Below are 19043 nucleotides of genomic sequence, written 5' to 3'. Positions count from 1 at the left end.
TCACCACTCCTATTCAACATAGTGTTGGAAGTTCTGGCCAGGGCAATCAGGCAAGAGAAAGAAATAAAGGGTATTCAATTAGAAAAGAGGAAGTCAAATTGTCCCTGTTTGCAGATGACATGATTGTATATTTAGAAAACCCCATCGTCTCAGCCCAAAATCTCCTTAAGCTGATAAGCAACTTCAGCAAAGTCTCAGGATACAAAATCAATGTGCAAAAATCACAAGCATTCCTATACACTAATAACAGACAAACAGAGAGCCAAATCATGAATGAACTCCCATTCACAATTGCTACAAAGAAAATAAAATACCTAGGAATCCAACTTACAAGGGATGTGAAGGACCTCTTTAAGGAGAACTACAAACCACTGCTCAATGAAATAAAGGAGGACACAAACAAATGGAAGAACATCCCATGCTCATGGATAGGAAGAACAATATCATGAAAATGGCCGTACTGCCCAAGGTAATTTATAGATTCAATGCCCTCTCCATCAAGCTACCAATAACTTTCTTCACAGAATTGGAAAAGAAACTAAAGTTCATATGGAACAAAAACGAGCCCGCATTGCCAAAATAATCCTAAGCCAAAAGAACAAAGCTGGAGGCATCATGCTACCTGACTTGAAACTATACTACAAGGCTACAGTAACCAAAACAGCATGGTACTGGTACCAAAACAGAGATATAGACCAATAGAACAGAACAGATGCCTCAGGAAATAACACCACACATCTACAACCGTCTTAGCTTTGGCAAACCTGACAAAAACAAGAAATGGGGAAAAGATTCCCTATTTAATAAATGGTGCTGGGAAAACTGACTAGCCATATGTAGAAAGCTGAAACTGGATCCCTTCCTTACACCTTATACAAAAATTAATTCAATATGGATTAAAGACTTTACTGTTAGACCTAAAATCATAAAAACCCTAGAAGAAAACATAGGCAATGCTATTCAGGACAAAAACTTCATGACTAAAACACCAAAAGCAATGGCAACAAAAGTCAAAATAGACAAATGGTTTAGTTCTAATTAAACTAAAGAGCTTCTGCACAGCAAAAGAAACCACCATCAGAGTGGACAGGCAACCTACAGAATGGGAGAAAATTTTTGCAATCTACCCATCTGACAAAGGGCTAATATCCAGAATCTACAAAGAACTTAAACTAATTTACGAGAAAAAAAAAAAACCCATCAAAAAGTAGGCAAAGGATGTGAACAGACACTTCTCAAAAGAAGACATTTATACAGCCAACAGACACATGAAAAAATGCTCATCACCGGTCATCAGAGAAATGCAATCACAATCACAATGAGATACCATCTCATACCAGTTAGAATGGCGATCACTAAAAAGTTAGGAAACAACAGGTGCTGGAGAGGATATGGAGAAATAGGAATGCTTTTACACGGTTGTTGGGAGTGTAAACTAGTCAACCATTGTGAAAGACAGTGTGGTGATTCCTCAAGGATCTAGCACTAGAAATACCATTTTACGCAGTGATCCCATTACTGGGTATATACCCAAAAGATTATAAATCATGTTACTATAAAGACACATGCACAGATATGTTTATTGTGGCACTATTCACAATAGCAAAGACTTGGAATCAACCCAAATGTCTATCAGTGATAGACTGTATTAAGATAATGTGGTACATCTACACCATGGAATACTATGCAGCCATAATAAAGGATGAGTTCATGTCCTTTGCAGGGACATGGATGAAGCTGGAAACCATCATTCTGGGCAAACACAAGGACAGAAAACCAAACACCGTATGTTCTCACTCATAGATGGGAATGGAACAATGAGAACACTTGGACACAGGGTGGGGAATGTCACACATGGGGACCTGTCATTGGGTGAGGGGCAGGGGGAGGGATAGCATTAGGAGAAATACCTAATGTAAATGATGAATTAATGGGTGCAGCAAACCAGCATGGCACATGTATACCTATGTAACAAACATGCATGTTGTGCACATGTACCCTAGTACTTAAAGTATAATTTTAAAAAAGAAAAAGAAAAAAGAAAAGAAAAGCACATGGGACGGGGAAAAAATTAAAAAAAAAACCAAAAACTTGATTCTTGCAACATGCTCTTTTTTCAAAACTTAATTTAGATTTTGACCAAATCTCTATGTTACTATTAGAAATGTCAGTTACTGTTCCACATTCTTTTCTTCTCTTTTTTTTTTTTTTTTTTTGAGACGGGGTCTCTATTGCCCTGGGTAGGGTGCAATTGTGCAATCATAGCTCACTGCAGCCTCAAACTCCTGGGTTCAAGTGATCCTCCTGCCTCAGCCTCCTGAGTGGCTGGGACTATGGGCATGTGCCACCGTGATCAGCTAATTTTTTTGTAGACATATGGTCTCACTATGTTGCGCAGGCTCATCTTGAAATCCTGGCATCAAGTGATCATCTGTCCTTGGCCTCTCAAAGTGTTGGAATTACAGGTGTGAGCCACCATCATGCCTGGCCACTGTTTCACATTTTTTAAAATGGAACTTCAGATGGATTTCATGGTATCCTCACTGTGAATAATTTTCTTGAGCTCTTGTAGAGGTTAAGCTTTGAATTGTTTTCTCTTTTCTCAGTTCCTGAGGTTTATGATCTAGTAAGCCAATCTCAAATGAGTCATCTACCACCTATTAATTGATTGTTACCTTTGAGAGCAGATTGATCCTCTTTTAGTTCTGCTTAGTTCCCCATATCAACAATTTAGTCTTTTACTGAATAATCCCACTGTCTAAAACTGTGATGGTTCCTCCTCACCTCCCAAGTCAGCCGCCTCCAAATCACTAATCTAATGTTGCTCTATAAATGTGCTACTGGCAGCAGAGCTTTGTGCCTTATAGGAGGAGAGTCAGGGAACTTGGCCTTTTCACTCACTTCACTTTGCCCATTTTATTTCCCCTTTCTAAGGCTTGATTATTTATTTTCGATTAGATTATTTCTGAAGTTCATTTCCCCACGAAGATTTCTATAATTTTGTTATCATTGTGTCCCCCAAGAGCCAATTTTATGTGCTGGAAATGAAGACACTGCATGCCTAGCATGACTTATGGAACTCTGAGAAGGCTGTTCAGCCCCAGCTCCCTCTACCACACCTTAAGTTCCACCATTAGATATTCATTCATTGTGGTAGGATAGTACCTCTCAGATAGGACACCATTTAAAATCCAGTATGTTTAGAAGGGCAAACCCATAAAACTAGTATGTGAGACAATATAGTATCATGGTTAGAGGCAAGCTCTGAGGTCAGACCACCTTTCACACCTGGGCTGTGCCACTCACTAGCTATATGATCTAGGCAATTAATTCATCTTTCTGTGCCTCAGTCTCCTCATCTGTAAAATGAGGATAATAGTACTCTCCTGGAGGGTTTTTGTGAGGTCTCAATGAAATCTGTAAAGTGCTTAGATGAACATTATCCTGCTTTGTAAGTGTTAGCAATTACTATCTTCATTTGCATACATTTCCATGTTGTGTTGATGCATATTGTATTGAAAGCTGATACCGAGTCACAGAGAAATTGTTTTGTTGGGAAACTGGAAGGAGATACTTTGAACACAAGAGGCACTGTTAAGGGACGGCCTGTGTCACAGCTGGTAGCGTAAAGTCACTGGGTGCCTGCAGGTGGATAGGGAAGCATGTATAAGAGACAGTAAGGGAGATGGGCCTCCTTCTAGTCCTAACCAGTATGCTCAGTAACTGATAGAATGTATCAGCTAGGACGATGAACAAGTAATGTGATGTACACCTGCAAATTAACTTTGAATTCAGTACTTGCTTAACTTGCTCTGTGTCTCATAATTCCATGCCTTGTCATTTTCAGATAATGCTAGGTCTCTGAGCCATTACACTTGAGGAGCTATGGGGAAAAGTAGAGTGTTTTACCTTGCTGAATGTCCTTCCTTCTTCTCTTTAGATTACATGAAGCAGATGACATTTGAAGCCCAAGCCTTTTTAGAAGCTGTGCAATTCTTCCGACAGGAGAAGGGTCACTATGGTTCCTGGGAAATGATCACTGGGGATGAAATCCAGGTAACATGGGGCTCAACATTTTGGATTCTCTCTCTGTTTGGGTATTTGACTGATAGGAAGTCAGGGTCATTTTGTTAAACAATCAAACAAAAAAGTTGCAAGTATGGAAGATGTGGTTCCACAGGCCACCTCTCTCATGTCTAGAAGCATTGGTCAGGAAACTACCAGGCACCCACTGCAAAGACCACCAGACTGGGCATGAAATAGGGCAGCCAGAAACATGGCAACAGTGGAAAGAGCTGCCCCCACTGTTTTCTATGAAAATAATTTCTCTTTCAGATGACCTCGTGCTTCCAGACTAGAATCGAGTGTGAGTAGCGAGCAGTAGTGCAAAGTGCATGACAGGGCTTTAGCTAGGGTCAGCAAACTTGGACTTAAGTCATGCCAACTTATTTAACCTCTTTTAGTCTCAGATTACTCCTCTGGAAAAAATAAGAATAGTAATGTTTACCTTGCCTTGTGAAGTGCAGTTGGAGAAGTATTTGGCAAGCAGCTGTCTTTATTGAATTATATGTAAATGAAGTAATGAAAAAAACAAATTCGAAAAGCATTAGACAGTTTTCCATATATTGCATTTATCTTTTCTAGTTTTCTGTGCCCTGCGGTACATTGTAATTTCTCATGATCCTGACTAGATGCCAGTCATGGCCTAAGCACTTCAGTGGGTTTGGTACCAGGGACGGTATTATAAATCTCCAAAGGAAACTGCTTTGTGATGTGACCCCCGCCTCCATGATGACACCAGTCACATGGCTGCGTCAGCCAAGAGCAGGAGGCTGGGTATGGGCATATTTACATAAAGCAACATGGTATTTCAGAATGCTATTTTTTTTTTTTTTTTTTTTTGAGAGGAGTCTCGCTCTGTCGCCCAGGCTGGAGTATACAGTGGGGCAATCTTGGCTTATTGCAACCTCCGCCTCGTGAGTTCAAGCAATTCTTCTGCCTCAGCCTCCCGAGTAGCTGGGACTATAGATGCATGCCACCACTCCAGCTAATTTTTGTATTTTTAGCAGAGACGGGTTTTTACCATATTGGTCAGGTTGGTCTCAAACTCCTGACCTCGTGATTCACCTGCCTCAGGCTCCCAAAGTGCTGGGATTATAGGCGTGAGCCACCGCGCCCGGCCCCACTAATTTTTTTTTTTTCCCCACATCTCCTACGGTACCTCTTTTGGGAGCTAGTGAAATTCATTATTAGAGAACAATATTTGGAGGATGCCGAGTGGTGCCTTGCCTCTGTGTGGTCATTAAACATCTAATGCTAAAAACTCATGAGGGAGCTCTTCTTTATTGTTTCACCATATAAGAACATGTGTTTACCATTAGAATCTTCTCTTTCTCTCTTTTTTTTTTCTTTCTGGTAGATTCTAAACTCATCTATTTCCCAACCTGAGACTTGCTTCTTCCAGAATTTTAAACAAGTCTTGAGTTTTGATATTTTGGGGAAGCACAGCCATTCATAAGTCTGAGAGAACCAAATAGTTGTGTACTTATGCCATAAAGAAAAACAAAAGTGTCAGAAGGGGAAGCTGAAGCATTTGACACTGGCTGGCCTGCCATGTAAGCCAACATAGTTAATAGATAGACGAGTAGTCAAATGCCTTTGTGTGATACTTGATAATGTTCGAAACCTAATGGTGTTTGTCTTGCCAATCTTATGAGATGGGTAGGGCAGTTATTATTATTATTTCAATTTTGTAAATGTGAAAACTGAGGGAAGCATATAACAGCAAAGTGACTTGCCTAGTCTCATTCATTCAACTACTATTTACTGAGCGCTGACTCTATGCCAGGCAATGTGCTGGGGGCTATTGACCCAAAGATAGACAAGACAGAATGGTCCTGGCCCTGTGGAGTTGATAGTTTCAGAGTTACATGCTAAGTGGACAAATGGCAAAGGCAATGATGGCTTCTGCTCCTGGCCCAGTGCAAGATTAACACCAACCATGGGAATATACTAAGTTACACATTTATTTTTCAATAGCTCCTTGAGTTCAGCCCTGCCACTTGCTTCATTTTTTTCTTTCACTCGAAAACGTATATGAACTTACGTTCCTCCATGATGCCAGTGAAAATAGGTACTTAGGCCAGGTGCAGTGGCTCACGCCTGTAATCCCAGCACTTTAGGAGGCCGAGGCAGGCAGATCACAAGGCCAGGAGTTCAAGACCAGCCTGGTTGACACAGTAAAACCCTGTCTCTAATAAAAATACAAAAAAATTAGCTAGGTGTGGTGGCAGATGCCTGTAATCCCAGTCACTTGGGAGGCTGAGGCAAGGAGAATTGCTTAAACCTGGGAGGCAGAGGTTGCAGTGAGCTGAGATCGTGCCACTGCACTCCAGCCTGGGTGACAGTGTAAGACTCCATCTCAAAAAAAAAAAAAGGGAAAAAAAAGAATATAGGTATTTAATAAATCCTTTCTGGGAGTTGAGTTTGAGTTTGTTTTGGCTTTTGGCTGATTATGTGCTAAGTGGAATAAGTTGGAAGAGACAGAAATGACTCATCCCTTGCCATCATGATGAGGCAAGACACACATAGAAAGCATGCAGAAGACAAGGCACATATGTGTGTGGGTATATGTATATGAGTCTCTATATAGATGAAGATTGTAAAGCATTTGTGCAAGTGGTCATAGTAAGCTCCTAGTTTTGCAGGATAAAAAACATTTTAAATGGGAAAGTGAAACAAAACAAAAAAAAAAAGCAGAAAAGAGATCAGAAATCACTGGAGTTATCAAGTGTCCCAGTAAGAAGTTTCACAGGGGCTGGGTGTGGTGGCTCATACCTGTAATCTCAGCACTTTGGAAGGCCAAGGTGGGAAGACTGCTTGAATCCGGGAGTTCAAGATTAGCCTGGGCAACATAGCAAGACCCTATCTCTTCAAAAAGTTTTCTAAAAGTTAGCTGGGAGCGGTGGTATGTGCAGGTAGTCCCAGCTACTTGGGAAACCAAGACAGTAGGATCATTTGAGCCCATGAGTTCAAGGATGCAGTGAGCTGTCATTTGTGCCACTGCACTGGGCAACAGAGTGAGACCCTGTCTCAAAAAAAAAAAAAAAAAAAAAAGTGGTTTTGCTCCTCCCAGAATTTAAGTGTTTTGGTAAAATGACAGACTCATAAAATGTGAATGCTGGAGGAGCATTTCAGGATTATTGGTCCAGTAACCTCCAGGTGAGAGAAAGAACATTCAGAACAGTTGGCTGAAGTCAGAAAGCTAGTCTGCTACAGAAATGCATTTTAAACCAGCTTGGAGAAGCTGGTAAAAGGAAATGGCCTCTAAAGCTTACCGTGTGGGGCCAGGTAAGGATTACGGTTCCCCACAGACTCTAAGACTTGGTGCATAACAGTAAAGCAGTGTCTACCCTAAGACTCATAGAAAAAAGAGGCCAGGGGGCCAGGGAAGCTAGCAAGTGGTTAAAGAAAATGGCATAGCATAAGTGAGTTTGAGAAAATGACATCTTTTGTTTAAAGCGCTGGGTTTATTTGCATTTTTTTTTCCTGACTGCTAAGACCTTAATCATAGCCCTGTCCTGAACCCCTCTACCCTAGGGGCCTGCGTTCAGACTCTCAGCCTTGTTCCACTACCTTCGTAGTAATGACTCACACAGCAAGTATGGAAGGCCCTCATGGCGATGGTTGTTTTAGGCAAGTGTCCAGGCAGAGCAACTATCTCAGAATAACTTGCCTGGCAGACTATTAAGGTGAAAATATTTGTATGCCAGTAAAAACATCAACATATTTTCTACTTGTCAATATAAATATATCAAATGAGATCATGAGGGAAAGGGCTTTGCAACTGTAAAGTATCTCTAGCTATGTTATGTATTTATTATTTGCTTTTAAAATACCAAGATAGGCTAGAGAACAGCTCATAATTCCCACAGAACAGTTTCAAGACAAAAAAAAAAAAAAACCAAAAAACTACCCACATTTTTTAGGCCTTATCCATATGCTCCAGAGTTGTCTTTTGCTGAAAGATCTTAAGTGTGACTCCTTTTGAGTGGATTCTTTCACCCACGGCCACTCAGTAACACAAGGGGCCTGAGCCAGCAGCCTGATGAGACTGCGGGGCCTGCTTCAGGAAGGAGGGTGGCCTCTCCGGACCTCACACCTCCCTGACAGCTCAGCATCTGAAAGGAGGCACTGTGGTGGGGCCTTCAAGGGGTGATCCCAGGTTTGTTAGTTTTGATCAACCTAGTGACATGCTTACTTTTTATAGGAGTGATAGAATTTTTAAATCTCCAAGTCGTAGTAGTTAAGTATACAAAACACTCCCCTTGCCACCACCCCCCATTAAAAAAAAAAAAAAAAAAAAGTGGTATTTTTAGGTCACTTATGTTAAAATTCAGTGGATACTGTTCTGAGGGGAGGAGCTAGGGAATTCCTTCATGACTACAATTTATTTAGTAGACTAGCTACTTTCTCTAGAAAAGCCCAAGGGCTTAGGACTCTGCTCGTGGAAGGCAGACCATGGTAGGGAATGCCAGAGTGGGCTCTGGGGAGGTGACAGGCAGCACTCAATCAGGGCAGGGTGGGGCTGAAGGTTGGAAGATGAGGATGGTTGTTGGGATGAGATGCACTTGAACTTCAGCACCCACAGGCTCTGCTGCCCTGTGGCCATTTCCTGAGCCCCACTCCCCCACTGTATTAGTCCGTTTTCATGCTGGTGAGAAAGACATACCCAAGACAAGGTAATTTATAAAGAAAAAGAGGTTTAATGGACTCTGAGTTCCACATTGCTGGTGAGGCCTCACGAAGTCATGGCAGAAGGTGAAAAGCACGTCTTACATGGCAGCAGACAAGAGAGAATGAGAGCCAGATGAAAGGGGAAACCCCTTGTAAAATCACCAGATCTTGTGAGACTTATTCACTACCACTAGAACATTATGGGGAAACTGCCCCTAGGATTCAATTATCTCCCACCAAGTCCCCCCCAACACATGGGAATTATGGGAGCTACAATCCAAGATGAGATTTAGGTGGGGACACAGCCAAACCATATCATCCCTCCCCACCAACTTGTAACCCACTTCCACCCCCTCTTTTTCCTCCCAGACATATTTCCTTTAATTCCTTAAGTTGTAAAATAAAACCAAATTTCTTGGAACATTGTGTGGGAAAGACAAGAAAACTATAAGCCCACCCAAATGGAACATTATTTTTCTTTGGCCTTTATATATAACATTTTCATATTTTCAAACCCGTTTCACACTTATGCTAAAATTCTAACCAATCTCTGCAAGAGGATGAATTAGGACAATTCTTATGACCCTTGAGTTTCATAATGTCAACCCAGTGATTTTAAATTCTGGCATTGGTCTCCCTTCCTCTTGGCTCACTCTTCGCATACCACACTTTGGGGAGATGTGTTCCAAACAAGAACTTATCCCATTGAGCAGGGTGGGCTGGTGGATCTATTAGGTTGGTGCAAAAGTAATTGTGGTTCTTGCCATTACTTTCAATAATTGTTGGACCTGCTAATTTCCATGGAGTTTTGTGCATGTTAGGTGCCTCTTAAATGCCACAGAAAATGGTGATTCATCTTTCGACTGCCCCCAGAGAATGGCGAAGAAAGGTCAAAAACATCCCCACCAGTGAATTACCAGGGCTAGTGGAAACTCTGTCCCCACCATAACCTTCGTCACCCCAGGCAGATCCACTTGGCAGATGACAGGAGCCCCACTTGCTGCCCTGAGCTGAGCACCTCTCCCAGCAACCCACAGGCACAGTGGGACAGGACAGCTCGTCCACCTCCACCCTGAGAGTGTTTCTATTTGGTTCATTGAAAGCGTTACACCCTGCCGCGACGGAGCCCTGATTAAAGGCAAGATCAAATGAGCTCATGGGCATTTCCACTAGCATGAGGCTGACCAGTGACCTCAGAGCAAATCTTCCTTAATTCCCAAAGCGTAATTTGAATTTTTATGAGAAGTGAAAGGAGGAGGTCAGTTATTTTGGACAAACATTATTTCAAACTCAGAACAGATGCTTCAAGTGATTCCCTACTTTTCTGCCTCCTGCCTCCCTTCCTAAAACTATGCTTCCCCTTTTGTAAATCTTAGTGTGCAGCCTATGAATGCAAGCTGAGCTGTGGGCCTCGAAAGACTCACAGTGAAGGTGAATGTGAACAGCAAAGCTGCTGCAATTCAGGGGCAGGGGTAAAGAAGGAAGGGCCAGTAGCATGAGTGGTTGTGTAGAATACTGCTCCGATTCACCGGAAATAGTTTAATTGAGCCAAGAAAAATTTTAGGAGCGATGTGGGAACACGCTTTTTAAAAACACTTGAAAAATTTAGACACTCCTTCCCATATTCTTCTTTTATTTTTTCCTTTTTTTTGTTTCAGTCCCCATTATCTCACACTCCTCCTATAAATGTTCCAAATATTTGATTGTTCCAAAATATTGGTTATTCCCTTCTTTTTCCTGTTTCAAACTGTATCCAGCCTTATTAAAGATGCTTTTTGTAAGCAATCATAGTATATTAGGCAAGCCATGAGCAGATAATTGCTAATAGTATACAACAACTTCCAAACTCTCTTCTTCAATCAGAAGAAAACAGCTTCTTCTCTGATCAGAAATCAGGGTATAAAACCCAGCGAAATCTTCATTTGCTTAGACTCTCGTTTGCAGTAAGGGTTGACATTTCACCTGTAGCATGTTTTTTAACAACTTTTCACGAGCCAGTCTAGACTTTCAGGAGATGAAATGAAAATGGCAAAATCATCAGTCTGGAGATCCACACTCTAAAAAGGGAACTGCTGTTCTTTTGAGAGATGCCCTCTCAATAGGGGTCACTGGAAGGTCCAGATGGCCCCCTGACTGCTAACTAATTTTACGCATCAGGTCCCAATAGGTCTCTGGGTTTAAGGAAGTTGAGACCATACTAAAGGCAGAGAGGGCGAAGAGGAAATAATGAATTTTAGTTTTCCCACACCATAAGGTGTTTGTGCCAAGGTAGCTATGTGTGTCAACACCAGGAATACCCCACCTGGGAGCCAAGAGGAAGTTTCTCAAAACTGGAAGAAAAGGTGTTTCCCCACATCAATCCAGCTTTGGAGACATTCTGTTAGTGACATATGCCCCTTTCCCCCCAAAAATGAAATGTTCTGTGTGATCATAACATAGCTTTAAGAAAAGTAAGACAACGTTCTACATTTTTATAAAGCTCCATTTAAAAAAATAGTATCTCCAATTGGACGGTCACCAGAAGTACACAGTTACCAAAAATGCACACTTCCCCTGGCATCTCCAGCATTGTCAGCTTTTTGTGCATGATCTGTTCTGGCATCTCCATTTTCTGCAGGATTATTTCCCTCCTTGCCGGTGCCAGCCTTTCCCTTTTTCCCTTTTGCATACCTTCTCTTCCTTCTTAGTAGGGGCCTTTTGGAGCTTGGGTTCTGACTGTGGAGAAGCAGGTCTAGCAGACAACCTTGCCAATCTTCTCTGTGGCTTATCCTTCAATGTGGCTGTATCTCCTGGAGCATCCCCTCAGCCTTTCTCCAGTGCTGGACGAAGACACTGCATGGTGGGATGCAGTGATACCTGGGCTCTGGTCGGTCCAGGCGTCATTCTCGCTTCTTCAAACTGCTCTTCCCTTCTTTTACTAAACATTAAAGAGGATGACAATGGGGCTCAGGGGACAGTGGGGACAAAGAGCATGAAGATACTTTGATACCTTGATCATGAAGAGGCTTAGGAGGAATGATAGTCCCAGGGGACACAGACAAAGACTCAAGCCACCAAAGCCAAGCCTAGCATTTCCTTCACAATTTTGCTGAAGATGTCCTTATCCATTATTGAAATCTTTCATTTTACTGTATGCCCTAAGTTCTTCTAGTTTGAAGATGTGAAGTTTGAATTTGGGGAATTTGTTATTTACGTTGGGAAAACAACAAGGTGAGAATATCAGCAGACGTTACTATTCCTTGCAGATGTTTAAGAATGTTCAGCCTCTAAGATTGTCTTAGTTGAGATTTCTGTGGCCTCTGTAGTAGGTTAAGCTATTAACTTATTATAGTATTATTAAACTATTAACCTGCTACAGAGTTCATCTGGTCCAGGCAGGGACAGCCAATCAGGACATCTTTAGTTGGCCTGATGCTCAGATGTAGCCATCACCGACTGACCAACTCTGGGCTGTCTTCTGCTGTGCAGATCCTGAGTAACCTGGTGATGGAGGAGCTCCTGCCCACTCTTCAGACAGACCTGCTGCCTAAGATGAAGGGGAAGAAGAATGACAGAAAGAGGACGTGGCTTGGTGTAAGCAATGGTTTTGCTCCACAACTGAGCTACTTAAAATGGGAACATTCCCTTCACTTTTCTCTTAGGGCATTTGTTGTTGTTGTTTGATATTTCCTTCCCTGGGTGTAGAAACGCCTACCTGCAACCTGCTCAGTCTCACTTACACGAAGACTAATCCAAACAGACTCCAACTCTGAAAGAAAAATGACAATGTGTGTGCAGTTCTGTTTATGTTATGATGGTCTGTGATGAAGGCTCCTCCCTCCGCTTGACTCCATCAGCACTTACACATGACAGAGCCCTGATTTATGTGTTATTCCCTGTTGCAGCTCCTCGAGGAGGCCTACACCCTGGTTCAGAATCAAGTTTCGGAAGGATTAAGTGCCTTGAAGGAGGAATGCAGAGCTCTGACAAAGGGCCTGGAAGGAACGATCCGTTCCGACATGGATCAGATTGTGAACTCAAAGAACTATTTAATTGGAAAGATCAAAGGTCAGTGGAGATAATCCATGGTCTTACTAATTAAATAAACTGTACACACAGGGATCCACCACATAGCAGGAATGCATGGTTTCAGAGGACAATTAAACTTAAGAAATCGGGTGGAGGTGATCACAGCTGCAACAGGAGCATGCTGGAGGTACTACTAGGGGCCTGGGCCTCCCTGTGGCAGCTTCATGGACACAAAGCAGAGGAAAGTTTGTTTCTTGCCTTTGGCAGTGCCTGTGTATTCTGATACTGCCTGCACCCCCAACCCCCATTGTAGCACCCCTGGCACTGAGTTAGACTGGCTTCTGCTCCACCTCCTCTCTGCTGTAAGCTCTCAAAGAGCAGAGCCATGTCACCCCGGTTTACTCAAGTACACCCAGGGCCTGGTGTCATGCCTGGCATATACAGACTCAGCAGATATTCAAATCAATTAATACATGGATTTTCCTCTAACATGAAAGCCTAAAATTTTGGCTTAGAGTCATACCCAGTCACCCTACAAACCCAATAAATGTGGGTTTGTAGCCCCAACTCCAATATTAGCCAGTCCATGCATACTTGGGGAGGTCACTCAACTTCTATTTAGCTCAGTGTCCTCCTCTGAAGTTAGGAGGACCCACAGGAGTGGTGTTGGCAAACTGAAGCCCTTGAGCCATATTGCGCCACCACCTGTTTCTGTAAATAATGTTTTCTTGGCACACAGCCAGGCACATTCACTTATGTATTGTCTGTGGCTGCTTTTGTGCTACAACAACAGAAGTGAAGAGTTGGAACTGAGACCTTACAGACCACAAAGGCACAAATATTTACTATTTGGTCCTTTACAGAAAACAGTTTGCCTATTGCCATACAAGAGGCCTTAGACGGCCTCTAAGGAATCCTACAGAATGAAATTCTATGGTTCTCCATTCTATCTGGGGCCTCTACGACCCAACAAACACACCATACCTAGTGACCTAGTGTCACTTCAGAGGAGAAGCTTGCAGGCTCATCTGTGATTGTTTATCAACAGTCTTGCTAGAGAGTTCTCAGAGTTCTCAGATTATTCACTCACTCACTCATTCATTCATTAGAAACTATTCACTATGTGCTTTCCAAGCGAGACAGTGGAGTTTTAGCGTGACTGAGGAACACGCTATTCCTGTGCTCAAGAGGCTCAGAGTCTCGGGGCTGTCTGCTTTGTGGATTATCCTCTGCGGTTCAGGCCCCCTTTCCACTGCAGCCCAGCTTACTTCAGGGTTCTTAGCACAGGTCCTGCTGAGAGGAGGTTTGAGGAGGCACAGCTCCAGCACAGGTGTGTGTGTCTGTGTATCTCTGTGTGTCTATTTACGCCATCCTTTCCAAAGCCAGCTCTACTTTAACTTCAGAGTATTTGATGTTTTCTACTATCTGTGTCTCTTATTCCTCCATTAGCACAACTAATCTAGAGTTGACTATATATTGAAATACTTTGTACTACTTAAAACTACCACTGCTCAACTTCTGTGCCAAAATTTCTGCTATCTGGTGCTAAGCTGGGCTTAACCATGGCCATTCTCATGGCTGAAACTAAATCATCGTCCTTTGCCTAAATCTCTGTGGCTCCAGTGTATCTACTTATGATGGAAAAAGATTTTGCCCTGAATTAGTATATTTCCTAAAAGAAGCCATAAAAGGAAGTAATGATCAAGTCTTTTTAAAATGGAATATCAGTGTTACAGCTCTTTTAGAATTTGTCTAGCAGGCTTTCCAGTTTTTTTCCAGAAAGCCTCAAAAATAAAAAATAAATGAATAAAATGAAATATCAGAAACACATTTTAACCAGGCATCCAGTGCTCCACCTTTAAAACAAGGAAGTGCGCTTTAGGCTGCATTAATAAAGGGCTTTGTATTTCTAAAAAAAACCTGGGGAGTATTAAATGGTGATCTCTCTATTTCCTCCCATATGACTTGGGAGTAAAGCCCCAGAGCTTTAGTTCTGCTGCACAATTATTTATGCATTCAATAAGCATTTATTCTACTTCTGCTGAGTACAATGGCTGGAATGATTCAAAGAAGACAACGTGATTTTACAAGGAGAGGAGGATACAAAGCATATCACAGATGCTGAGACAGAAGGAAAAACATGTTCCTACCAGAGGCAGAACAAAGAGCACAGTGGTTCCCAATACGAGCATAGATCCCATTTCAACCTCAAGAAGGTACGTGGGCACCTCATAATGAGAGCACAGGTCTAGTGTCGGGGGACTGGAAAAAACGGTAATGCCAACAGGTACAATGAGAGTTAACAGTTTCTGAGTCCTTCCAAGGGGCCACTTCCAGAGTTGTAAGCACTCATAATATAGTAAACTCATTTAATCCTCACCATAATTACTTTTATGATCTCCATTTTACAGATGATAATAGTGAGGTAGAAATTCGGTAATTTGCTGAGATTCCAGAGCTAGTTGTAGTAGAGGCGGGCTCCAAATCCAGGCCCTCTGGCCCTCACCTTTCAGGCATCATCTCTCTGTTCAGCTCCTTCCTTCACTTCAGTAAGGCTTATGAATTAATGTATCAAACACATATGCATCACAGCAGCATCTCTGCATGCTTGAAAAATAGCAGCGCATACACAAATGGGACATGGAACTTCTCCAGCCCGTGAGGAAACACCTGCAGACCCCAGCTCAGGAAGCTGTGTGGGAGTTCCAGGACGTTCCGGTGAAATTTGAACTGGGCCTTGAAGAGAGGAGTAGGATGTTTACAATCAGAGGTAAAGGAAGGAAGGAAGGCAAGGTAAAGGACATTGAATAAAAGTGCAGAGAGGGGGTGGGAGCATACTGTGGTAAGTAGGAATAGAGGGAGAGTGGGCAGAGAGGAATGTTCCTTCCCACAGCCCTCCTGTGCCTATCTTGGCCCCACCCAGCAGGTGAAATCTGCCATCTGCTGCTAGATCTTTATTGCATATTACCCATGTTCAGCATTGTTCTGAAATTTCAATTAGATGCTTTTCAAATACTTCCTCTCTTTAAAGTTAATTAACTAATAATTAATTTATTCTCCTGACAAACAGTTTTATACTTCAGTGTCAAGCAAGTCATTTTTAGAAGACTCATAGATTGTGGTATATTTGGATCATACAATTGAAAGCATTTTTTCTTAATAATTCTATGACCTGTGTAAAATATTTATGAGTGATTTGTAATATTAATAGTATTAGTCATTTTGGATTCTCAGAATAAGAGGCCGTGATCTGGTCCTGCACCACTCTGTGAAATATTTCTGCCAGTTGAAATAAGAATGAAGCCATTCATCTCACTGCAAGCACATTCCCAAGAAAAACTTAAGAAAGACACTTGAATGTTAGCCCTGCTCCTGCAAATTAGGGTGTGATGTTTGTCCAGTCATCGAACATCGTCAGGCCTCATTTTTTTCATCTGTAAAGTGGAGAGATTGGATACCAGCTCCACTTGTGCTTCTGTTTTCAGTTCTGTGATTCTATGACAAGGCTCTGTGACCTGCCTCGATCCACAAAGCTAGCCTTCCAGTCCATGGAGCGAGCTCAGGCTTCTTCCAGCTCTGGCCTCCTTCACTCCATTGTGGCTTCCTAGCTGATCCTGAGAATCACCTCTGCTCTGAAAACAATGCAGGTTTCCATGTCCTACCCAGACTGGACCAGGAGCTTCACTGTGCTCTCCCTCTTCTAAATCAAAAAGCAGTACTTTCCTCTGGAGAGTGGAATTATAGTGACATTTTTTCATTCCTCTTCATGATCAGAATGTACTCTACATTTTTGTCACTAAACAAGTCATCTTGGTCAGAAAAACCTATTGTGATTTTGTTTTGTCTTGTTTTAATCAGGGATGGGGACAGGAGGTGGGGTGGCAAACTGAATGGAATTTGGTTCCATTGGCCCAAGAAAAGAATGTACTGGAGTTCTTAAAAAGTATTTTAGTGGGGAGGGGGGATGTAATTATATTGAGTGATTAACTCTTAGAGAAATGAATTAAAACAATAAATTATGTTTTTAGAAGACAAACTATGCATATTTAATGATGGTGATTGACAGTAGATAGGTGGATCACCAGCCTTTTCTTCTTTGTATGAAGAGTTGCATGTTCAGAGGGACCAAGCAGAAAAATACATTTTATCCCAGGGCAGAGGGAAGCTTGGGGAGTGGATATGTTTGTTCCAGTTCTCAAATGGTCCAGTGGTTTTCCTTTCTTGTGACCACGAGCACCGGGCTCATTGTGCTAGTCTATCATGGCCACTTGAGCTTGCCTTGCCTGTTAAATGGCTCTGTGGGGCACCATTCAGCTCTGGTCTGGCTCCAGTGACCACAAACCCAGTTTTGCCATATGTCACAGTTTTTTTGGCTATTTCCTACCTCAGCGATGGTGGCCCAGCCGGCGGAGAAAAGCTGTGTGGAGAGTGTGCAGCCATTCCTGGCGTCCATCCTGGAGGAGCTCATGGGACCAGTGAGCTCGGGATTCAGTGAAGTACGTGCACTCTTTGAGAAAGAGGTGGATGAACTCAGCCAGAACTTCCAGAACACCAAAGACAGTGTCCAGCTGAAGGAGGTAGGATACAGAGCTGAGGAGCTGGGTGTGAATGGTCTGCCTGGCTGCGTTTTCCATGAGGCTTTATCTGCCATTTCTCCTTCCCTTCCTCCCTTCTTCCCTTCCTTCCATTCTTCTGCCCTTCCCTCCATTCATCCAGCCTTTCTTCCGTTCATTCAGACCCCCCCATTCGTCCATCTATTCATCCATCCATCTGATAGTTTTATTGATGGTTTTCAAGTTAGAAAAATAATAACCTGTTTGTACAAATGAAACAACATACTCAAATATATATAAAGGCAAACTTAATCACCATCACTGATACCCACTAATCCTAGTCCACCCCAGCCTCCTAGGCTACCCCCATTCCCAACTCCCTGAATTAACTAATGGAAATAGCTTGGTATATATTTTTGCTATAGTTTTTCTTTATTCATACAAGTATATATCCTCATTTGTAGAACATTGTTGGTTTGTTTTCAAAAATATACACTCATGATATGAAATTTGATTTTAAAAAAAAACTTCAGCCAAATTAAATCTAAAGGAGTTTAATTGAGCAACAAACCATTTGCAAATCATTAGCCTCTAGAATCCCAACAGATTCACAGAGACACTCCAGGGGTGCCTCATGGTCAGAACAGATTTATAGACAAAAAAGGTCAAGTGACATACAGGAATTGGAAGGGAGGTACAGAAACAGTGAGATTGGTTACAGCATGGCCTTATTTGAATGCAGTTTGAACATTCAGCAGTCTATGAGTGGTTGAAGTATGGCCCCTGGGATTGGCCAACACTCAGCTATTGTTACTACTGAGTTAGGTTTTCAATTTTGTCTGACTAATAAGCTAGGTTACAGTTCATCCACAGGGATTCAAATATATAAGTAAGGAGTCCTTCTTAGGCCATAGTTAGTTTGCATTAATAATTCCCCCCTTTTGCAAAGGATATGAACAGACACTTCTCAAAAGAAAACATTTATGCAGCCAACAGACACATGAAATAATGCTCATCATCACTGTTCATCAGAGAAATGCAAATCAAAACCACAGTGAGATACCATCTCATGCCGGTTAGAATGGTAATCATTAAAAAGTCAGGAAACAACAGCTACTGGAGGGGATGTAGAGAAGTAGGAATGCTTTTACACTCTTGGTGGGAGTGTATATTAGTTCAACCATTGTGGAAGACAGTGTGGTGATTCCTCAAGGATCTAGAACTAGAAATACCATTTGACCCAGTGATGCCATTACTGGGTATACACCCAAAGGATTATAAATCATGCTACTATAAAGACACATGCACACATATGTTAACTGTGGCACTATTCACAATAGCAAAGACTTGGAACCAACCCAAATGTCCATCAATGATAGACTGGATTAAGAAAATGTGGCACATATATACTATGGAATACTTTGTAGTTCATGTCCTTTGTAGTGACACGGATGAAGCTGGAAACCATCATTCTGAGCAAACTATTGCAAGGACAGAAAACCAAACACAGCATGTTCTCACTCATAGGTGGGAACTGAACAATGAGAATACTTGGACACAGGGCAGGGAACATCACACACTGGGGCCTGTCATTGGGTAGGGGAATGGGGGACAGATAATATTAGGAGAAATAACTAATGTAAATGACGAGTTAATGGGTGCAGCAAACCAAAATGGCACATATATACATATGTAACAAACCTGCACATTGTGCACATGTACCCTAGAACTTAAAGTATAATAATT

At 42.1% G+C, this 19043-nt stretch overlaps 1 protein-coding gene across 1 annotated transcript in view; it reads left to right on the top strand.

Annotated features, from left to right (window-relative positions):
• Positions 1–3945: 3945 nt before the first annotated feature.
• Positions 3946–19043, top strand: part of FAM129A (family with sequence similarity 129, member A) — a gene marked incomplete at its 3' end in the record, with an annotated part of 46974 nt that continues 31876 nt past the window's right edge. Inside the window, exons 1-4 of the mRNA XM_011995368.1 lie at positions 3946–4056; positions 12205–12309; positions 12621–12783; positions 17134–17321. Coding sequence (XP_011850758.1) covers positions 3946–4056; positions 12205–12309; positions 12621–12783; positions 17134–17321 — 567 coding nt within the window. The remainder of the gene's footprint in view (positions 4057–12204; positions 12310–12620; positions 12784–17133; positions 17322–19043) is intronic.

Source organism: Mandrillus leucophaeus, unplaced genomic scaffold, assembly GCF_000951045.1.
Source record: "Mandrillus leucophaeus isolate KB7577 unplaced genomic scaffold, Mleu.le_1.0 Scaffold484, whole genome shotgun sequence".
NCBI classification, from domain to species: domain Eukaryota; kingdom Metazoa; phylum Chordata; class Mammalia; order Primates; family Cercopithecidae; genus Mandrillus; species Mandrillus leucophaeus.
Note: the sequence above shows the minus strand (reverse complement) of the source record. Positions and strands in the feature narration are given on the sequence as shown.